The following is a 24,623-nucleotide window of genomic DNA, read 5'->3' on the forward strand; positions in this document are numbered from 1 at the left end:
AGTCACCGATTGTGACCTCAGGGATAAGGTACTGAACAGGGAGGCTGCCCTGTACTGAACAGGGAGGCTGGAGACCAGCCATTAGGTGACCAAGGCCGATGCACACAAGCATGTTGGAGCCTTTATAAACGAAACGAAATGATGTCATCAGCATCAAGTTGTTAATGTAATCCTGTGGTCATTAAACTTATCTATCTATCTATCTACCTACTTACCAAACTGGCTTGGGACAATGGAAAGTCAGCCTGAGAAAGTTTCCGTAAATAATCAGTAAAAATCTGGCCATGTGGAGAGGATGAAGAATAAGAGGTTGATTAGGAGACTGTGTTAGGTGGAGGGGAAGATCAAGGATGAGATAAGGGATGCAGTGGAGAGGTACATGAGAGAGGAAGTGTGAGCTGGAGAGAGGGCAGCCTGATGGAAAAGGAAACGGTGATATGGAGGTATTCATTTGTGGGTACCTCTTACAGGATTAAGGTGTCTAGCTACAAACAGACAGATAGATACACAAATAGACATACAGATAGACAGAGACAGATAGATGGATAAACAGAGACAGATAAGACATACAGATAGACAGATGGAGATACAGATAGACAGATAGACAGACAGACAAGAGAATATTAACCCCATCAATCCAATGACATATTTTGCTTACTCGTACCATCATCAGGCAATTCAATTCAGCTTCCAAGAAACTTTTATCAATTGTTAGAGTCAAATACGGCCTTTAACAACCCTCACAACCTACAAGAGATCTCCCGTAATCTGTGCACACTTGTCTGAAAGTAAATGAAATGACGGGGGACAGGGAAAAATGGAGGCGATTTGTTTGTGGCCATCCCTTATGGGATTAAAGCATCTGGCAATAGATAGACAGACAGACATTTAAAGGAGTTCAACTTTCTATATACTGAAACAATTTATAGATGGTTTGTTTTCACTCAATGGAACCAGGCCACACACACAACTTGAGTACTAAAATTGTGGTAGTATGAAATTTGATGAGCTTTAGTTATGAGGCAGGAATGAGTCTCCTTGGTTACTAGGCCAGACCAACCCCCCAGTCTAACCACGACTGGTCATCAACCGAGATGAAAAGTGTTAGGAATATTTGTCAGGTTAGAATACATCTAAGAGAGCCTCCTACGACTGAGAATATGGACCTCCTGAATGTTTTCCTGCACTAAGTAAATGTGCCGATTGTTCATCATCATCATCATCATCATCATCATCATCATCATCATCACATGGACCTCCTTTCCCACCCTAGGGCAGGATGAGGAGTAGAAATGTCCAGACAGCCCAAATTTGCCCAATCCAATGGACCACGCTTCCATTCACTCATCATTCATGCCCCCGGAATCCTGGCTCTATCGGATGTGCCAAAAACATTCACCACGTTCTGTAGCTTCACATAAACGTATCCGATTGAGTTAAACCCCAGTCTGTCCAGTCAAGCAGACCCGTTGATCACAAGTAGGTAACTGCTTCTATGAGCCATCCTATAGGCACAGGACACTTATTACACCATGTAGGGAATCAGCGCCCCTTCGTAACAGAAAATACCTCACCAAGTTTGCACCAGGGGCCTCTCAATGGTGAAGTGCAAGAAAATATGAGGAAGTCTGACTCCTGGATGGATGCCACAACTGCGTCATTCCACCCTGGATACACAATGCCACCACATGTAAACTCCTCATCAGTGCCAAAAGTGTCCGTGCTTAGTCAGTAATGAAGCAAAGAGTTCCTAATCAGCTGCCAAAGGGTTACGCTAGGTAGCCATTAACACTCACACATATGCTGACATGCAATAGTTAAAACCACACACGAAACCTTTTATTTTTTCGGAGGTTGGGTGGTTTCAGTCATCATCATCATCATCAGCATCATTTCATCATCATCATCATCATCATCATCATCATCATCATCACCACCACCATCATCATCATCATCACCATCATCACTAACATCTGGCTACTAACCTTCATTTTCTTCTTTGGTGGTACAGTTTCAGTGACATCTTCATCCCTGTCATCATCACTACTCTCCTCATCCTCCTCATCATCATCGTCATCGTCATCACTGTCTGCCTCATCATCACTGTTCTCCAGGTCGTCATTAAACACTGCTCTCCGTCGTACTCGTCCAGTGCTGTCCGCAACTGTTTCATACGCTGGCAGTTCTTTTGACGCCACTCTAGGGGAGAGGGGGAAAAAAAGGTCCCATTATAGACATTTCTTTTTTTAAATACAAGTGATACTATAGAATGGCAGATATAAATACAAATCCACAAAAAAAAAAGGGTGGGGAGGAGGTAAAGTTATAAGAGTACAACAAACATTTGATGCTGCTCTTGGAAGTGGAAAATAAAAATAAATAAATAAATAAATAAAGTCTTTTTTTTTATACGAATCGTACTATAGTCTGGCAGACAGAAAGACAGATCCACAAAAAATATAAATGATAAAAAAAAGGAAAAAAAAAAGGAAAGTGTTATCAGAGTGCAACAAACTTTTCAGAATATTATGTATGAGTTCCATATTTATTCTGCTAAAAAACTGGAGTGATATTATTATAAGTAAATGTGCATGAAGGAAACTGCAACAATGGGTAATCTTTCTGTAATTTACTATGGACTTTGTGCTGGAGAGGGATGCCTTCATGATGTGGCACTGAGATGGCTATAGGTGGTGGAACTGCCTGGGTATACAAATGTCCCACACTTCCCTCCTAACCCCCCAAAGGAGGATGGTGGACTGCAGGGGGAGGGCAACTTCAGCCTGCAGTCCACCGGGTTCACATTCAGACAAGCATGGGGTTTTCTTCTTCTTATCTTTTTTCTTTTTTTTTCTTTGCAAGGAAGAAGGAACCAAAGGCCAGGAGCCCCAAACTGTTCCTTCCAAGAAAAAAAAAAAAAAATCAAAGGAGAGCCAAATTCAAGATCCGTTCATTTCGAGATGCCTGGACACATTGTGTTTGAAAGACCGGAGATCATAGGAAGCAGGAAATACACACAAAGGGAGACAGTTCCAGAGTTGACCTGTTGCATAAATGAAGGACTGGGAGTAACAGTTAACTCTTACATTAGAGAGTTGAACAGAAAATGGATGAGAGTTTGTTGCTAGACGGGTGCTACATGCCCATCACAGAGGTGAAGGGATGCAGGCAGACAGTCCTGAGGAACAGTGACCATTAAAGTGGCGATAGAAAAGAGATAAAGATGCAACAGTGCAGCGAAGAGACAGAGGTTGAAGGGAGCCAGTGAGAGGAGGAGAGTTAATGAGGCAAGAAAGTCTTTGACTCCACCCTATTGAGAAGAGCTGTATGTGGGGAGCCTCCCCACACATGAGAGTTGTACTCTATACAGGGGCAAAATAAAACCCCTGTATAAAGTCAACAACTGCACAGGGGTAAAGAAGGAAGGACTTAACCACTTCAATCTGATGACATGCTCTACTGATTTAGTCTTGGTACCTTCAAATTATTTAATTCACAATGGAAAATTGGAGACAATGTCTAACCTCTCCAGTTTGATATGTTTCTCTGGAGCTGAATAAAATTAGAGACAAAATGAAAACATGTCATTAGAAAAAAGGGATTAACCCATGGGTTGTGAGCCACAGCTCAGGCTGGGTAGCATTGCACTGTGAGCCACAGCTCAGACAGTGCTAACCTTCCAGTGGCTGTGCATCACGACTAACTACTCCACCCCTATGCAAGCTTATGCATGGCGCTACGCAAAGACGGAGAGAGAGAGAGATTTTTTCTTTTTCACAAGATGATGCCCTGGATGTTAATCTTCAAGTTTATAATAAACAAAAACTTAAAAAAAAAAATAATAATTTTTTCATTACACCCCTACACAAACCTAAGCATGGCCCTACACAAAGACGGAGAGAGAGAGAGAGAGAGAGAGAGAGAGAGAGAGAGAGAGAATTTTTTTTTTTCACTAGATGATGCCCTTGATGTTTATCTTCAAGCTCATAATAAACAAAAACTAAAAAAATAATAATAATAATAATTTTTTGCGCACCATAGGGTAGGATAAAAAAAGGTAACTGCGCAATCCACAGGTTAATTAGAGAATAAGAAAATTTGTAACAAGGAGCTGTTGTGCTATATTTGGGGACACTACTATGAATGTATACCCTTTTTCCTTATCAACAGAATTCTCCAGGAAGGTAGAAGAGAAGGGAAGGGAAGGGAATAGAAGGGAAGAGAAGAGAATAGAAGGGAAGAGAAGAGAAGAGAAAAGAGAGAAGAAGAGAAGAGAAGAGAAGAGAGGAGAAGGGAAGATGGAGGTAGAAGAGATGAAGATAATGAAACAGGGGTTAAAAAAAAAATAATCAAAAATGAAGAAGGAGGCAGAAGAGAAGAAACAGGGAGGCAGAGGAGTAAAAATAAACATACGAAGAAATGAGGCAGGCAGAAGAGATGAGAAAAGACAAGAGAAGAGAAGAGGGATGGAAAGGAATAAGAAAGAAATGAGAGGAGCAGAGAGAAGAGGGAGGTAGAAGAGAAAAAATGAAAGGAGAGGAGAGAAAGAGGCAGAGATGACAAGAGATGCAAGTATAAGAGTACAAACTGGATGGGAAGAGGAGTGAAGAGGAGAGGAAAGAAGAGAAAAGGGAGGTACATGTGAAGGGAAGAAACAAGAAGAAGAAAGCAGAAGAGAAGTGAGGAGAATAGAAGAGGTAGTATAATAGTAGTAGTAGTAGTACTAGTAGTAGTAGTAGAAGTAGTTGCCACCCCAGGCTCATTCAGACATGAAGCCAGTGTACTCAGGCTGAAGTTGCCCTCTTCCTGCAGTTCACCATCTCCCACATCAGGGATAGGAAGGAAGCTAAGGGACGTTCATATAACCAGGAAGTGGAGTTGCCTGGCTATATCAGTGTCACCACATCACCAGCTTGATACAGAAGAGCTGGATATGATTATGTGCCTACTGCTCAACAAATACCCTAAAATTCCTAAAATCTAAGTTTCAAATGTCAAAAAATACCAAGTTTTCCAATAGTTCTGAAAGACTTAGTTTACTGGAAAAAGAGAGAGAGAGAGAGAGAGAGAGAGAGAGAGAGAGAGAGAGAGAGAGAGAGAGATTAACTGACAAAAAAAATCTCCATGCTTAGTGTTCGGGGTTGTTGCTCTACAGACAAATGCAACAGTAGTCTACAATCAACCAAGCTAGCAAAAGGTGGAGCCACTTGAATTACTAGGTCGATTTCATTCATTTTGTCCTGTAATTCTGTTCATGTGTGCATAAAACTCTCACTGTTCAAATCTGGGCCATCAAAATCAAGCATGTGAAGTGATATAACACAGATAAGGTGATAATATAGATACGGTGATAACTGAAGAGAATGGCAAGCAGATAGAGGCCTTAACACATAACTGATGGTAATTATAGAGAATTTCATCTCTCTATCTGTCTATTGCCAGAAACCTTAATCCCATAAGGGGTGGCCACAAACAAACTGCCTCCATGTCGCCCTGTCCCCCGCCATTTCACTGCCCTGCTCCCAGCTCACCCCCCCCCCTCTCTCATATACCTCTCCACTCCATCTCTCCATCCCATCCTTTGCCTCCCCCTCACTCTCCCCCCCTCCACCTCCCTTACATACACTCTCCTCATCAGTCTCTCACTCTCCATCCTCTCCACCTCGCCAAACCATCTCAGTGTGTTTGGAATTTCAGTTTTTCAAAAATTTCAGATTTCCAAAAGCCTCTTATAGACCATTTTGGATTTGGGGATTGAACTTTAGATAATCAACAGATAGAAGTAGATAGGCAGGTTGATAAGACTGAAAGCTACAAAGGACAGACAGCTTCAAAAACCAACACATACAATTCACTGCACCTCTCATGGATGGATGAATGGAAATGAATACAAATGGACGGATGGATGACTAGAAATGGATAGACCGATGAATACAAACTGGCATATGGACAGATAAACAAACATACAATTCCCTCAATACCCCCACACAAATGTACCCTGTCTCCTTAACATCATCATCATCATCACCTTCATCATCATGCTCATCATTATGGTTTTCCCTGGCAATAAATATGGAATGTAAGACCAACTGGATCTGACCTTAGTATGCTTCTCAGTAGAGAGATATGTACAGACAGATAGACAGATACATGGACTGATGGATTAACAGACAGATAAAGAAGATAGGCAGATAGTCAGAAAAATGGCTAGGTAAATACATACTAAAAAAAAAAGATAAACAAAGAAATTTAAAGATACATTATTCATCACACATACATAACCCATCTTCTCCTGCTCCTCCTCCTCCTCTTCCTCCTCCTCCTCCTCCTCCTACTCATCATCATCATCATCATCATCATCATCACTACAAATAAACTCTGAGTGTGATAAAAGCAGTAACAGGTAGACAGATCAACAAAAATACAGACAGACAGATAGACAGTCAAAATAAAGAGATAGATAAATCAAGACTACAAATTAAAAAAACAGAAAAGCCACTATTCACCAAAAAACATACCTCATCTCCTTATCATCATCATCATCATCATCATCACCACCACCACCACCATCATCAAAATCGTTGTTGGCAATAAACTTCGAGTGCGAGAAGAGCTGTATCTGGCTCTGTGCTTGCTTCTCATCCGTGGTCTTCTTGAGGTCTAGGAGTGGCTGCAGTACTCCTTCATCCTCCTCATCACTCTGGTCTTCCTTGGTCTGAAATGGTCATCATCATCACTTTTCATCACCATCATCAGTATCATCATCTTCATAATCATCACCATCCTCCTCCTTATCATCACTATCGTCATTATCACCATCCTTCTCCTCCTCCTTATCATCATTATCACCCTTCTCCCTTATCATCATCACCCTCCTCCTCCTTTTTATCATCATCATCATCATCATCCTTCTCCTAATTATCTTTATCACCATCACCATCCTTCTCCTCCTCCTCCTCCTACTCATCATCATCATCATTATCATAGTCCTCTTCCTCCTTATCATCATCATCATCATCATCATCCCACCTAAAGATGGGGTGAGGTAGGATCCAGAAAGAGAGCATGATAGAGAGAGAACTGATCAACGGCACGTTCAATGAAATGGGTCAGGCACTCATTCTCTCACCATTCAAGGCCTAGGAATCCTGACTTTACCTCACAGGCCTAAGCATCTGCATATGTCATCATCATCACCACATCACAGAAACATCATCATCACCAGGCTATATCAAATCATCATCATCATCACCACCAGGTCATATCAAATCGTCATCATCACCATCATCATCCTCATTATTGTCATCATCGTCATCATCATCATCATCATCATCATCATCATCTCAACCCTGTGTCTTGATGTCAGTGTTGTGATATGATTATTCAGTAAGGCCTGTTGTCTCACCAGATTCGAAGGCTCTCTTGCACCTCTTTCTAAGCAGTTTATCTTGAATATCTGCACTTTTTTTTAACCCACACCCTCACAGGGCAACATGCAGGCGATTTGTTTGTGGACACCCTGTATGGGATTAAGGCGTCTGGCAATAGATAGATAGATAGATAGACCCTCACCTTAGCCTTGTGATGATGTGAGCCACCAAGGTCTATATACACAGCGTCCTTGTCATACACGACGCCGCCCACACCAGACATGGGGGCGTAGGTGAGACGTTCCTTGGCATTGAGGGATCGCTTCTTCTGGTGCTCCGGCAGTGGGCACGGATCTGGCAGGAAACTCATGTCCTTGATCTTGAAATCTCCAGCACCTGGTAAAAATGTGAAGTTAATGTAGGATTGGCTGGGAGTGCTTACCCTATGACTGTGCATCATCATCATCCTATTACCCTATGACTGTGCTACTCCTCACCCTACCTTATGGCAGGGTGAGGAGTAGCAATGTCCAGACAGCACAAATTTGCCCAATCCAACAGGCCATGCTTCCATTCTCTCATCCTTCAAGCCCCCGGAATCCTGGCTCTATCGGATACGCCAAAAACATTCACCAAGTTCCGTAGCTTCACATAAACCTATCAGATAGAGTCAATCCGGACTGTGCAGTATACATTAAATAAAGTACATAGTGCTTTAGTGGTAGGTGGTGGCGACCATCATCCACTCACTTGATGTAGTGCTGCCTACTTCTTCCTTAGCCTTTATCATTCTTTTTCTGTGCCTGCCCTCCTCTCTTCCAATTTCTCCCATCTTTCCTGTCACTTCTTATTGCTTGTCTTTCCTTTACAGGTGGCTTTACATTGAGTGACAAGCCAAATGGTTTCCTGTAAGCCAAGAAACCATTTACAACGCTGGGTAGTAACCATATAACCAAACCATACGTGCTCCCTACGTGTCAAGTGGGTTGGTGGAGGGTTAATGCCCCTCCCGTAAAACAAATAACTCAAAGTCAAATGGCCACCCCTTATGGGATTGTGGCGTCTGGCAATAGATAGATAGATAGATCTTGTGCTTGAGTGATATGCCTTTATTAACTGGCACTGATATACTCTGTCAATTTTGCTGCCAGGTTATAATAAATGAGAGAGGGGGGTATGAGCTGGGAGAGGGCAGTGAAATGGCGGAGGACAGGGCGACATGGAGGCGATTTGTTTGTGGCCACCCTTTACGGGATTAAGGCGTCTGGCAATAGATAGATAGATAATTATAATAGGATTCAGTAACTCCCTCCCTATTTCCCAAAAGGAAGATAGCAGACTGACAAACAAGGGCAATTATACCCACCAGGTTCACTTACAGGTATGCATGAGGCCAACAACAACTACATTACATACAGCACCTTGAAACTGTAGGAATATTACAAGTGGATGGGGGGAAAGGGAGGGCAGACTGAAGATGAGTTGGAGGGATGGAGTGGAAAGGTATATGAGAGAGGAGGTGGAAGTTAGGCAGAGGACAGCAAAATGGCAGGGGACAGGGCAACATGGGGGTGATTTGTTTGTGGCCACCGTCTATGGGATTATGACATCTGGCTAGAGATAAATATAGATAAATCTTTAATATTACACACTATGCCTCACAAAATTTTTATACTCTTACATGTGTGACATAAAATTAGTGTTGGCTGCATTTGTGTTCTATGAAAGCAAGAAAAGCTTTACTGCACAAATATTATTTTCATAATAATAATAATAAAAATATAATAATAATAGTAATAATAATAATAACTCCTCCATCCTTTTTTCCATACATCCTCTTGTGTCTTTCTTTCCTTCATTCTTTCCTCTTCCTTCTGCCTGTGGGTGACTCTACACTCCCTCTTGTGTCTTTCTTTCCTTCATTATTTCCTCTTCCTTCTGCCTGTGGGTGACTCTACATTGAGTGACAAGCCAAATGGTTTCCCGTACACCAGGAAATCATTTACTATGTTGCGTGGTAACCATATAACCAAATTTTGGCTCCTGGTGGTTTAGTGGGTAATAAAGGTGCTCCAATCAGATTGAGCCAGTTAAGGTTTATATCCAAGGGATGGTTGGGGTTTATTGCTCACGTAATGCCACTCAGGGATGAGTGAGGCTGGTCACTCTCAACTTAAATGTCAGGACCAACCTTCCTAGCCCCGGGCTCCTACGCTCCTCATGGGGCAACGTACGATTGGATGATGGATGGAAGGATGGATGGATGGATGATGATAATAATAATAATAATAATAATAATAATAATAATTCATTCATTCATCATCTAATCCTGTGTTGCCCCATGAGAAGTGCAGAAGTGCAGGCAAGTTGGTCTAAGATGAGTGACCAGCCTCACTCAACCCTGAGTGGCATTACGTGAACAATAAACCCCAACCATCCCTTGGATATAAACTTTCACCGGCTCAATCCGACTGGAGCATCGCAATTACCCACCGAAGCACCAGGTGCCATAATTTGGTTATATGGTTACCACCCAACACATAAATGGTTTCCTGGTGTGCAGCTAATCATTTGGTTTGTCAATCAGTGTAGAATCACCCATAGGTTGAAGAAAGAGGAAAGAATGAAGGAAAGAAAGACAGAAGAGGAAGGAAGGAAAGAAGGAAAAGAGGAAAGGGCAGTCACCCGAGAGCAGCACTACATCAAATGAGTGGATGGCGAGTGTCCCCACCTACCACTAACAGTCATAAACCTTCATTAATGCAGTCTCAGTTGAGTGGTATTTCCTATATGCTGACAGAATGGGAAACAACTCCACCTCATTCCAGTAATGATATCAGTTGATCTAGTGAAGTCTGCTCAATAATCTTGGACAAGAATGACAAGCTGGAGATAGGATGATAGCTTAACACACTCTCAACATCGAGATCAGGTTTCTAGGGGCTGAAGCAAGGCACGTTTCCAGACTGCACAAAGTTACCATCAAAGAAGCATCTCTTTACTCTTTTACAAATAAAGTCTGCTGCATGTTTGTAGACACTTGGTGAATGTGATGCACTGAATTAATCAAGTGAGTAATATGTTTTATTACGATCTCTGATATAACATTTAACTATATTAACGTCCAATGGATTAAATAATGTAAGACAATGACCTCATATGCACCGTGATTGGAATTCAACTGCAAATTCCTCACTGCAAGAAGCACCATTTCATTAATTTTGTATGAGATATCTTTTATGCATATGTAATGATATTTCTCTCCACATGTATATACCATATCAGTATACCCATGCTTATCACTGCTAACACTGTCAATGCCCAAGTGTCCACTTAGATGTGCACGCTACACAATGGATAAAAACATGTGCTGACTTCAGAGTATGTTTGGATATTAGGTGTTTGTGAAGTGATGTGCACAAACAGATAAAGGAGGTGGCTGGTGTTGTGATGAAACAGGTCAGAGTATGGAGGCTGACAGTGTGTGAAAATATGGTATAGCATTAGTGTGATAATTTATAAATAAAACCATTGGAAATGGACTGTTACCAAATGTATGTAGAGTGCACTGAGTGAGTATGATAAGAAAATGCTATGTGACTTGTAAAAAATGGTAAAGTAAGGAAGTCTGTTGATAATTCATCAAAAGAGACTGTGCACTGATGGTATGGCTTTAGATATAACTGACATAGAGTGGGTGGTAAAGATGATAAATGTGAACAGGTTAGGCAAGAGGATGCATAGTCAACCATGGTGGATGGGAGGGGGAGAAAAAAAATCAAGCTTGTAAGGTGGAACATGATTTGGGAGGCTTAAAGGATGTGTGAATGGCTGTTAGGACTATTTTACTGGGCATACTTGCTTCTGATTCCACCTCACCCCATCCTTATGTTGGGAAAATGTAAAGAAATCGGTAGTGCTAATAAGGATGATGATGATGAATATACTGTTCTGAGTACATAAAATGATAGCATATAAGAGGTGTGTTCAAAAAGTATCCGACCTTAATTTTTCGTGCGTAAACAAATGAAGCTAGGGAGGCGTGGTTTGGTGCACACATGTAGGCGATCATAATGCGCATGCGTGAATTTTTTCCCACCAGCAGAAGCTGTCATTCGACGGCAGACCGCCGATGAGTGAGGAAGTGTAAGTGAGCGCTGTCGGATTTTCTTTTTTGACAAAATGACAGAAAAACTTGAACAACACTACTGCATCAAATTTTGCATAAAGCTTGGCGATTCCCAAGTGGAAACGATCCGCAAGATTCAACAGGTCTTCGGGGACGAAGCAATGGGCAACACACAGATAAAGGAGTGGTACAACCACTTCAAAGATGGCTGCACATCAGTGGAGAGTGAAGCACATTCTGGTAGGCCCTCAACATCCCGAAATGAGATCGTCATTGACCAATTGAGGACCCTGGTGATGCAGGATCGTCGAATCATGATCAGAGAACTTGCAGACGAGGTGGGCGTCAGCATTGGATCCGTTCATCCCATTATGAAGGAGGATTTGGGCTTCAGGAGAATCTCAGCAAAGTTCGTACCAATGCTGCTAACGATTGAGCAGAAGCAACTCCATTTGGAGATCGCACAGGACATGCTGGGGACTGTGAACAGCGATCCCAACTTCCTCAACACAGTGATCACTGGCGATGAGTCCTGGGTTTATGGGTACGACCCAGAAACCAAGTTGCAGTCATCACAATGGAAGCATCCAACATCCCCGAGGCCAAAAAAAGCAAGGCAGGTCCGCAGCAATGTCAAAGTCATGCTGACCGTCTTCTTCGACTCCAGTGGCGTGGTTCATCACGAGTACGCACCACACGGCACAAGCATCACCAAGGAGTATTACCAAGAGGTTCTGCGTCGCCTTCGTGACGCTGTGCGACGCAAATGGCCGGACCTGTGGGCAGCGGGCAATTGGCAGCTCCATCACGATAACGCACCCGCCCATTCTTCACATTTGATACAGAGTTTCCTGGCCAAACACAACACACCTGTGCTTCGTCAGGCTCCCTACTCTCCCGACATGGCTCCGTGTGACTTCTGGCTTTTCCCCAAGCTGAAAATGCCCCTCAAAGGGACCAGATTTCAGTCCAGAGAAGACATCATGCGGAATGCGACGGACCAGCTGTGTGCCATCCCAAAAGAGGCGTTCCAGCGCTGCTTCCGACAGTGGCAGAACCGTTGGGAGAAGTGTGTGGCAGCCCAAGGGGACTACTTTGAAGGAGATTAGTGTAAGTTTGTTGTATCTGGATACGAGTATTTTTTATGAACAAAGGTCGGATATTTTTTAAAAACACCTCGTACTTTCGAGAAGTATGTACAGTTATAACTGCATGTCCATTATTAGTCTGTTTATGATATACAGCAGCTAATAGTAAGCTGGAATACATATTAATTACACATACATATATACAGTATATTAAACCATGCGTTAAGGTTGCACACTAAGTATACTCAGTTAACTACATAGATCACCTGGAATGTGTACATTCTGGGACTGCTGGAATGGGATGCCCCTCACATAACCATACAATACCACATCACGGTCACACTTGGGGTCTGTCCTGATGTGTTCAGGGTTGGTGATGTCCTCGTAACGGTCAGCTGTGGACACAAAGCAACTCGGTCAGTTATAGGTATGCTACAAGTTAATGATATAGTTGGTAGGATGGAGCACAAAAACCTGATGCCATGTAAGTTCTTCATCAGGTAACTGATGGAGACGGACACATTCACATGATGGCACCAATATAACCAGGCTGCTCCATTGCCTGGTTATACAAACATCACTAAACTCCCACTACATTCCCTGAAAGGAGGATGGTGGACTGTAACTTCAGCCTGTAGTCTACTGAGTTCATATATGGATAAGCATGAGGCCACAACCACAACAATAACAATCGTGTTACTGATCATGCCAATCCCTTTGTAATAATAAAGGCAAAAGTAATAACCAACCCCATATTATCCTCTCCAGGTATAAGGGCCTAATGTCTGGCTTCTGAAGTCCACAATACTTAAGGATAAGCTACCAAAAAAACAACCTACGCTTCTGGTTACATTATACACACATTAAAAACATATATTTTGTTAGGCAGTTTTCCAAGCTTGCATGAGTCACCTTTTCTTTTTTCCCCTCCATATACCGAATGAATGCTTTAAACCTCACAGTCTCCTACAGCATTCCAGCCAAATCCCAAAACCATGAAATCCCTTCCCTAGTTCTCATGGTTGTCTATCCCTTCCACATTCCAGTCTGTACAGCACTTAACTCTGTTACTCTCACACACTTCACCCTGATGTCCAAACCACCTTCTCAGCCTTTCCATGCACGTCATAGCAATGGCTTTCTTAATGCCCAAGCAGCCTTTTATAACTGCACACACTGCTCCATCCCTAAATATGACATTACACATCCAACTCACCATTCTCCTTTTATTATGTTCAATACTGCAGATACTCTTCTCCTTTAAAGCACATATTCCACCACTAACACACACACACACACACCAACACCGGTAGTTCCCCTTTCATATGTAGACGAGTCCACTGTAGGTAACAGCTTTCTCAAATTCTTCCGGCCATTTCCAACTCTTGCAGTTTAGTTAGCTTCTCCATACCATCCCCTGCAACAATCACATCCACCAAGAAGCAACATACCAATCTCCCTTGCAAACACATTAATAATTCTTCATGCCTTATACCTTGCACTCTATCATACACATCCTCCACCAACACCACACTTGATGGACTATCATATTTACTCTAACTTGGCTTAAAAATTCATCTTTCCACCTTCAATGCTGAGTTATAACAATAGATTAATATCATAATTTGATCTTAATCATGAAGAAATGCTGTGGAAAGGCTGTACAGCCAAAGTGCTCTTTTTCTGCCACCAAGTTGTGTGAAATAAGCTGCAACAGGATGAAAATCTGGGCCAAATAAGAGTACAAACAGCACACCAACCCCTTCCTTGCATATGGCACAAGGCCTCTGTCTATCCGACCTTTTGTCTTCCTTTACAAAACCACCTTCAGTCACCTCTGAGTAACCTGAACTGCTGTGTGTATGGCATGGTCTATTCCAACATAGTTCTCTACCACTACACCACTTGGCATTGTCCCTCATAAAGAAAATGGAATACTAATAACAATGATTATGGCAACATTGCTGCAGTCTGCCTCACCAATAACAAACGGGTGTGTTATCCTCCAAGCCAGCGGTCTGAACTTCATCACTGATATGAAGCGTCCCAGGTTCTTAATCTCGTTCTTCAGGTACTCTCCATGGACCAGGCCTGAAGGGGATGGAATAATTCAGAGGCACAGCACTTTCCCTACATTTTCATTCCATTTCATTTTTGATGATGAAAAAATAAAAATGGTAATTAAATAACTATTATTCTTTTTTTCTAACCTTTAGGTCATGACCTGATATGGGATTAACAAACAAGCAAATTCTGGGGACTACAGACTTCAAGGTGATAAGAAAACTAGTTTATCTGTACATAGAGATGTATATATGATTAGTAAATAATTGTGCACATCACAAATGGGCAATATATTGTATCCTTAAAAAAAAGAAAGAAGAAAGAAAAAAAGAAGTATACTAATGTGAGGTACAAGCAACTGGCATTATGTAGAATCCAACATCTGTGATACTGGATTGTTTCAAACAGAATGTGCAGAGATCATTTTGGACTAAGTACAGCATAAAGTGCATTTACTATGAAGCAATGTGCTGCAAACATAGGTCTCAAAAGAGTGTGGCCTAGAAAATAAAATAAAATCAAATAAATAAATAAAGAAATAATAAAACTAAATGGTGTGCTAAAAGGAAGGAATGTTATAGCTGCCACTGGTAGCTATGACATTCCAACACAGCCCAACCACAGCCCTAGAATATGGCCGCACTGGGGCATGACTAGCAAGTTCGATTTACATGCAGGTCCCCAACTGTACTGCTGGATGAAGAAAACCAAGAATCAAGCTCTGTTCGACTGTCTGATGCAACAGAGAATTAAACTCAGGTTATTCCACTTCCAAAGCTGGATATCTTACAACTCCTGCAACTTGAATGAGACCTTTTTAACTGGAGAGGAGTTATATGGCCTTAATTAACTCCTTCATTAAGAGAGGTGTTCCTCTGGCTGAAAAAATTCAACTGGAAGCATATGAAAGGACAGAAAATGATGATTTCACACTAAAAGATTAATGGTGTTTGCTTCTATTCTGTATCACTTCAAAAGATCTCTACAAAGCTCAATAAATCAATCAACAGATCAATCTCTCTCTCCCTCTCTTTCTCTCTCTCTCTCTCTCATACCATACCTGACAGGAAGAACAGCTTGGCACCAGGATAGAGCTCCACCTGAAACCTGTGCTTGAGTGCCTTCTTCTTCTTCTTCAGTGCCTTGTTGTCCCTTAGCATGTCAAGATGGTTCAATATCTAGAAGCAGAAAAATACAAAGACTGAATAGTCTATCTATCTATCTATCTATTGCCAGATGCCTCAATCCCGTTTGGGGTGGCCACAAACAAATCGCCTCCAAGTCGCCCTGTCCCCCGCCATTTCACTCCCCTGCTCCCAACTCACACCCCCCTCTCTCATATACCTCTCCACCCCATCTTTCCATCTCATCCTCGGCCTCCCCCTCCCTCTTTCCCCCTCCACCTCACATACACTCTCTTCGTCAGTCTTTCACCCTCCATCCTCTCCACATGGCCAAACCACCTCAGTGTGTTCCTCATAACGCTTCCTATCACATCCACATCAACACCACTGAATAGTATCTGTAAAAAAAAGTTATACAGTACTAAAAATATGTGCAGATGGTTTTGAAAAAGTACAGTTTGTAAAGAAAAATAAATATGTAGAGATGGATAAGGAAAAAATATGGGCATACGTTTAAAAGCAAATACAAAAGTGTTAGATGCAGGAGCCTCAGAGTCCTTTAATTAATGCATTGGTGTGGTGTTGGGAGGTGTAGGAGAGTTAGTGTGGATGTGGTATGAGAGAGAGATCTGGTGTGTTGTGAGAGGGTGATGTGGCGTGGTATGGTGTGAAAGGGTGAACTATGTGTGGTGTGAAAGAGTGATGTGGTGTGGTGTGGCATGAGAGAATGATATGGTGTGGTGTGGGAGGGTGAGTTTGTGTGGTGTGGAAGGGTATGTTGTGTGTGGTGTGGAAGAGTGGGTTGTGTGTGGTGTGGAAGGGTGTGTTGTGCATGGTGTGGTGTGGTATGGTGTGGTGTGGAAGGGTGTGTTGTGTGTGGTGTGGGAGGGTGAGTTGTGTGTGGTATGAGAAAATGATGTGGTGTGGTGTTGGAAGGGGAGTTGTGTGTGGTATGGTAATGTGTGGTGTGGCATGTTTTCACTGAAGTCACTAATGTATATAGAAGTGATATACTGTCAACAAAAAAAGTTGCACATCTGAGGATCAAAGGTTGTGAAAATGAGCGAGTTTTACAGAAGCACATAAATCTATTAATGGAATTGCTTAAAAAAATATACCTCTGTGGCGATTTATGCGATTTTGAGTTCTGATAATAACCAAGGACAATATTTGCACTTCAATCACACGGTGCCCAAAATATCACAGCACTTTATCCTCGTTTCAGAATGAGACACGCAGTAAGAGGCCGATACTTTTTTATTTGACTCTATACTGTTTCTAAAAATCATTAATGATAGACAGATGGACAGGGCTGCTCCTAGAGATGCTCAAACATTTAAAAATCCAAAAAAATATATGCAGATAGTTAAGGTTCCAAGGTGGAGGCAGGATTATTAAAAAATATGTGAATAACTAACTATGAGGTCTACTTTTCTACATACTCTTTTGATAGTTATCCCATTTTTAAGTTTTCTTTTTCTCCGTTACTGAATCCTACCTCACATCATCCTTAGGTGGGAAAAATGGTTTGGATGACAATGGTGGCGATGATGTGATAAGATTTGTAATATTTTGAGTCTCATCTTGGGCTTAGTCTGTGTGCAATTGTCGTTGAGTTCCCTGCCTAAGACTGATGCACAATAGAGTTCCCTGCCTTAGAGTGTTACTTAAGTGGCTAGTTACAAAGCCTGTGCCCATATTTCACTTGTAAGTTGGTATCTTCCACTGACGACAGCTAACCACCTATTATTTACTTGAAAGTTCCTAAAACCAAATTACCATCATCACAACCATCATCATAATTGTCATCGTCATCATCATCACCATCCTACTTAAAGATGTGCTGAAGTACGATTAAGAAACAAGAACAGAGAAAGCATACAACTGGGTGAAGTGTCAACATCATGTCTTGTAAAATGGGTCACACAGTCATTCACATAGCTTTCAAGCCTTTGGATCCTGGCTTCATATCAAGTGTCAAATTCCTAAATGAATGTAAATGAGGTGGAGCAGGAAAGGTGGAGGGTAAGACTGAGGATAAGGTGGGGAGAAATGGTGGAAAGGTACTGTGCGTGCGTGAGAGTGATATGGGTTGGAAGAAGGACAGTTTATGACAGAGGACAGGGTGACAGGGAGGCTATCTGTCTGTGCCCACCCTCTCCAGAATTAAGGTGTCTGGTTATAGACAAATAGATAGATATACAGACAGATGGATGATGGATACAGAGACCAATAAACAGACATACATTCATACACAGAAAGACACAGTGACTGAGACAGAAGCAACAGATAGACAGATACATATGTAAGTAGGTAGATATTAGCCAAATCCATCCTGTATTAGATAGCTAGAAATCACAAACAATGGCACTTGAGCCTGAAAGACTCACCCCCATAATTCGTGGTGTCCCATGGGCTCGGCAGATCTCCAGGAACTCAAAGATCTCCATCTCTATGCCGAAGGTGGCATCAATGAGCATGAGCACCACATCAGCAACCTTGGCCACATCAATCATGCAGTTGATGTCGTTGTTCACCTCCATAAACGTCAAACGCTTCTTCTTGCCTGTGTGTGGGGAAGAGAAGGTTGATGAGAGGCATAAAAACAACCGGTATCCATATTATTTAATCCCGAACCACATCAGCAACTCTTGTCACATCAATCGTGCAACTGATGTCAGTGTTCACCTCCATAAACATCAGGCACTTCTTCTTGCCTGTGGAGGAGAGAAGGTTGATGTGAGGTCTAATATATACATACATAAATACACAAGCATACACCTATCTATCTATCTATTGCCAGACACCTTAATCCCATACAGGGTGGCCACAAGCATACATCAAGTAAAAATGATGCCATCCTTGCTCTTAAGTAATCCCCAAACTAGGGTTGCTCATGGTACAGCAAATGCAATATATGGACTGGGAACTAAACCCAGCATCAAAACCAGCTAACTACTTTCAAACATTTGCTGGAAACTGTTGGGAAAAAGAAATCTGAGAGTAACATAAGATCTGAAACAATATGTGAGCAGCAAAATGGACTCTGACTATGTTCGCTAATGGTTGCATGTTTCCTGCCCAAGAATGATGATCGAACACAAATGATTTAATTCCAAACCACATAAGCAACTCTGGCCATGTCAATTATGCAGCTGACAATGTAGTTCACCTCCATGTCAGCCGCTTCTTCTTGCCTGTAGGAGAAGGATTATGAAAGGTGTAAAAACTATATACAGGATATTGTCTAATCTTGAACCACAACAGCAGCCTCTGCCATACTAATCATGCAGATGATGTTGTTCACCTCTGTAAATATCAGGTGCTTCTTTTTGCCTGGGGGTGTTATGAGGCTGCTGTGAGGCCTCTACTGTACTCTCTTTACACTAACTTGGTCTAAAATTGCTTTCTCACTGTCTTGAATGCTGAGTTGTATTACAACATTAAGACTACAATTAGATATTACAATCTGTTCACTTTGACTTCCTATAACTGAAATCTCTGTGTCTTGAATGATTATTTGTAACCACAGACTAACAAAAATATGATGCTGGTCGTGAAGAAGGGTTATGGAAAGGACGCAGAGCAGTAATATTGTCTTTTTCTGCCACTGAGCTATGTGAAATAAGCTGCAAAAGGTAAAAAGTCTGGGCCAAGTTAAGGTAAATGTACTATAATACCTATACAAGTCATTTAACCCCTTCAATACAATGAGGTGCATGGTGGTCAGGTGATTATAGTGCCTCAGCTGAAGCAATGGACATATATAGGTGCAAAAACCAGCTACTGTAATTACTTCCAAACAACTGCTGGATGTTAGGGAAAAATATACCTCAGCAGTGTAATGGATTTGTAATAATGTGTGTGTCTCAGAATGGACTCTGACTCAGTTAACATGAGTCTGAGCTTCCTGCCTAAAACTGACGATTGTATGGCCAGTTACCAAGCTTGCCGCCACATCTCACTCTCACAGTAATTTCACTCTCATGGTAGCATCTCTCAGGGCCAATGGTAGCCACTCATCTACTACAATACCACATGCTTCTAAAATATATATATATATGGGATGGGAAGGACTGAGAAACTGGAATATAAAAAAAAGGAAAAGTATGGAACTATCAAAAGAGACCAAACATCCATCATTAGCTACATCATTATATCTATCTACAACAACACACCTTAATGTTGGATGAGGTGACCACAAACATACCTCCTCCACAAATCCTGTCCTCCATCATCACACTGCCCTCCCTCCACCTCACTACCCTCACTTATATACCTCTCCACCCCATCCCTCATCCTCAGTCTCAGTCATCCCCTCCTCCTCCTCCTCTTCCCCAGTCTCTGTCTTCCCTTCCTTCTCCTCCTCTTCCCCTCCACCTCAGTCTCTGTCTTCCCCTCCTCCTCCTCCTCTCTCTTCCCCTCCACCTCAGTCTCTGTCTTCCCCTCCTCCTCCTCCTCTTCCCCTCCACCTCAGTCTCTGTCTTTCCCTCCTCCTCCTCTTCCCCTCCACCTCAGTCTCCGTCTTCCCCTCCTCCTCCTCCTCTTCCCCTCCACCTCAGGCTCTGTCTTCCCCTCCTCTTCCCCTCCACCTCAGTCTCTGTCTTCCCCTCCTCTTCCCCTCCACCTCAGTTTCTGTCTTCCCCTCCTCCTCCTTCTCTTCCCCTCCACCTCAGTCTCTGTCTTCCCCTCCTCCTCCTCCTCTTCCCCTCCACCTCAGTCTCTGTCTTCCCCTCCTCCTCCTCCTCTTCCCCTCCACCTCAGTCTCTGTCTTCCTCTCCTCCTCTTCCCCTCCACCTGTCTCTCACTTCTTCTCCTCCTCTTCCCCTCCACCTCAGTCTCTGTCTTCCCCTCCTCCTCCTCTTCCCCTCCACCTCAGTCTCTGTCTTCCCCTCCTCCTCCTCCTCCTCCTCCTCTTCCCCTCCACCTCAGTCTCTGTCTTCCCCTCCTCCTCCTCTTCCCCTCCACCTCAGTCTCTGTCTTCCCCTCCTCCTCCTCTTCCCCTCCACCTCAGTCTCCGTCTTCCCCTCCTCCTCCTCTTCCCCTCCATCTTATTCTCCATCTTCCCCTCCCCCTCGACCTCAGTCTGTGTCTTCCCCTCCACCTCACTCACAAAATTCTTAGCTCCACCTCACAGACAAGCTTCAACCACTGCAGTGCGAGACATTACCAGCAACAACAGTGACGGGTCCCAGTATCTCGGAGAATTTCTGGTTGGTGTAGTTCTTGATGATGCAGCGTAGCAGTGTTGACTTCCCCACCTTGGGCCCCCCCACCACTGCCACCACCACAGGGGGCGGCTCCAGAGGGGTGCGGTCGACGACGGGAATGTGGTGCTTCTTGGTCTTGATGTCTTGGGATCTGGAATTTACCTTGATATTAGATTCATTATTGTCATTTCTATCTATCAGTCTATCTGTAACTATCAACAGTATCATCACCTATTTATTGAGTTATCTATCTACCTCTCTCCCTCCCTATCTAACTATGTATCTATCCATAGCCTGATCCTTTAATCCTGCAAGGGGTGGCCATATGCAAACTGCCTCCAAGCCACCTTATCCTTCACAATCAGGCTGCCTTCCCTCCAACTCATTCCATCCTCATTTACATACCTCTCCATCTCATCCTCAGTCTCCCCCTCTTCTCCTCTGCCTCAATCACACACACTCTCCCAGTCAATCTCTATTTCTCCATATTCTCTACAAGGCCAAACCATCTCAGGGTAGCTACTACTAACTCTTACCTCACAAATATGGCTCATCAAATTTTATACAACTACTTCATTACTATTCAACTTGCAAGAATGGCTGAGTTTGTCAAGTAAAAACAAATTGACTATGGTAAATGAAAGGGTAAATGTGCTCACTTCACACATTTATGCAAGAATGAATTCAAAACGGTACTACAGCTGACAGAGAAAAAAGTAAGTCTTCCAATCCTCACCTTACATATTTCTGTAAGAATAATTTGAAGTAGAAGCTAGTGAAAAAGTAGTCCATGGAATCTCACTTCACATATTTATGCAAGAATTAAATAAGAAAGGGGTTTTGGTAGTGAAAAGGCAAATCATTCAACCCTCATCTCATATATTTGTGGGAGAGTTAAATGGAACTGGGGTTAGAGAGAAAGTACACCTTCCACCCCTCACCTCACATATTTACGCTGTGCCTTGACTGCTGACTGGAAAGCAAATGCCTTGGGGTTGCGCTGCTGTGCCGTCAGGTCCTGCACATGCTTCTTCTTGGCCACCTTCTTCTCTGCCTTCCTGCCAGCATGGCGCTGGTTGTGGCTCTTTTTCTTGTCAAAATCCTCCAAGTCCGCCATGTTGTGTGCTTACTGGAATATATAATGAGAACACTTACCTGACTTTCTGTACTTGACAAATGTCCCATAACTCACACCCTATCCCAAAGAAGAGAGAAGGCAAACTGTAGGAAAAGCACATCAGCCTAGTCTGTTAAGTTAAATCCAGACAAGCCTGGGGAAAAAAAAAAAGCCTACTCTGGCCACCTCTCCACCTCAAATGCTGAGCTGCAACAAGACATTAGTACTGGAATATGATGCCAGGCACAAAAGTGTTGCGGGAAGAATGTAGAGCCACAGTGCTGCCTTTCTCTGTCACTGAGTGATGGGAAATACACTGCAAAAGGATGAAACTCTCAGCCACACTAATGAATACAGTATTAGGTCTCTTCTGAACTGCTAATGACAGTTTGGTAGCAGCAAGAGTGAAATACAAAAAGACATTGCACTAAAGGAATTAAAGCTACTCTGCATGTTCAGGATTCATTTTGGTTAAGGTTAGATCAAGCTTTACATAAGAAAAAGTAGAAATTATGAGGCCAGAATGACATCAGTTTGTTTGGTAACCCTGACTACAGTCGCAATGCACGACTCTGAGGTTGTCATTATCATACCCTGGCAACCTACCATTCAAAAGTCCATCCGATTTCGTATCATCATACACGAACCATATTATTGTGTACAAATATATTATACACGAACATATTATAAATGAATCACATGTCTCATATTATACATGAAATCAGCTGCACTTTTGAATGGTATATTGCCGGGGCACGATAATAACAACCTCAGAGTCGCGCGCCATGACTATAGCGATCATGAAAACTCAATCTGCAGGTGTGGTGAAAGGCTTGGGGATAATCATGTAACATTCCTCCTCAAAAATGTTCCTTTATGAAACTCAAATCCTAAAAGAAAAGATATACTGACTATAAAACAAAACAAAAAAAAATCAGTCACAGATTTCCAGCCATACACATATCCAATAAACTGGTACTGTATCTAATTATGATATCCACTTTTCCCCCTTACCTTCACCGAGTAACAACATTATGCCATACACAGTAGTACCGTACAGTAAATCTATACCGTAATTAAAGTTATGAAAAAAAGGATGTTGCTTTCACAGTTTTAGATCTTTTGTTGGTCAAATTTTACACATTGCCCTCATCCTATTTTCGACTTTTCGTTAACATTTTCTAGTAGAATTGGTCATTCTAAGAACGTGTAAAAATTGACCCTTTTGTTTACCTTGGTATGTCCATTTTGTATTTTCCTTGGGTGTTACTACAGTATGTTAGAACTACGAATTTCTGCAACTGATGGGTGATTTACTTCAGTTAAGCTTGATGGTTGGAAAACAGGGTGGAAAACACTACTTTAACTGTTACTCTTCTTTAGTATAACTTTAAAAGACAGTCCTTGAAAAAGAAAGACTGAATAGACAGATACAGTGAATAAACAGACATAAAGACAGACGGACGCAATGAAATATCACCCACCTAAACCTTGAACTTTAAACATTTACAACAGATTCTGGTAAAACAAAGCCTCACCAACACAGAGCCTAGATAAACCGGAAGCCTTGGAAAACAGGCGACATTAAACCGAGCTGCTGAGCCAACAAATGAACCAAATATTACCTACGTATCCATAACTCCACAGACACACGCACCTTACTATTTCCCGTCGTAGGAGATAAAATGGAAGCTGCTATTCCCTGTAAGACGGAAAAATAGCCGGGAATAACATCACCAGCCTCACCATCACCACTTCCCAAAACATTAACTCACGTGTACTGTATTTACATTCGCTACGTTTGAATAGAAGACCCACAATCATACTCACAATTACCCAAGTAAACTCAATTACTTTATATTCGAATTATCTGTTTTTCCTATTTCCGTTTTTTTTTTTTTCCTATTTCAGAGGCTTGGTATATTTTTCTATCACTTGACTTTGCAGTAAGGGTTTTCACAACACAAGGTACAAATCACTGGTTACATGAATATACCTAACCCACAGCCACCCAAAACAACGCAAAAGTTACACAAAATTATAGACGAAGATGGTAAAAATGATACTGTGCTCACCTGTCTTACGTCTTTCTGATCATTAAATCAAATGCAATGCCACATTTTCAGTGGAGATGTGAAGACTGTAGGTCTACTGTAGGCCAAATATTACTACTAAGGTTGGACCACAAGGATTGTATGGTCAGTGCAGTGCACTGCATTTATATACTTAACTCATGACAGTGATGTCACATTCCTGAACTCATTAGCTGCATACAAACTCCATTCCATGAGGACACTAGAAGTTTATGGTCTGAAGGAAGCACCTCACCTGTCAAGAGTTAACATGTCATTTGTAGCCATTTGTCTGTGATGACATGGGTGTTACAAAATGTACCCTGAGATGGTTCACCCATATACAGAGAATGTAGAATATGATTATAGTTCTTTCACTATAACTTGGACCAGATTTTAGTTCTTTTGCAGCCTCTTTCATGTACCTCAGTGGCAGAGTAACAAAGTTA

The 24,623-nt window shown here is 42.2% G+C and overlaps 1 protein-coding gene across 1 annotated transcript in view; it reads right to left on the reverse strand.

Annotated features, from left to right (window-relative positions):
- The window catches only part of LOC145402351 (ribosome biogenesis protein BMS1 homolog), a 47,363-nt gene extending 23,488 nt beyond the window's left edge, over positions 1–23,875 (reverse strand). The window contains exons 1-10 of the mRNA XM_080274497.1: positions 23,760–23,875; positions 21,927–22,114; positions 20,946–21,136; positions 18,166–18,341; positions 15,712–15,829; positions 14,568–14,678; positions 12,854–12,982; positions 7,573–7,766; positions 6,519–6,715; positions 1,986–2,199 (exon numbers count right to left, since the gene is read on the reverse strand). Of these exons, the coding sequence (XP_080130623.1) occupies positions 1,986–2,199; positions 6,519–6,715; positions 7,573–7,766; positions 12,854–12,982; positions 14,568–14,678; positions 15,712–15,829; positions 18,166–18,341; positions 20,946–21,136; positions 21,927–22,102 (1,506 nt within the window). The 5' untranslated portion in view covers positions 22,103–22,114; positions 23,760–23,875. The remainder of the gene's footprint in view (positions 1–1,985; positions 2,200–6,518; positions 6,716–7,572; positions 7,767–12,853; positions 12,983–14,567; positions 14,679–15,711; positions 15,830–18,165; positions 18,342–20,945; positions 21,137–21,926; positions 22,115–23,759) is intronic.
- Positions 23,876–24,623: the final 748 nt, after the last annotated feature.

This window comes from Coenobita brevimanus, chromosome 57, assembly GCF_032717465.1.
Source record: "Coenobita brevimanus isolate Jiangsu-jjx chromosome 57, ASM3271746v2, whole genome shotgun sequence".
NCBI lineage: Eukaryota > Metazoa > Arthropoda > Malacostraca > Decapoda > Coenobitidae > Coenobita > Coenobita brevimanus.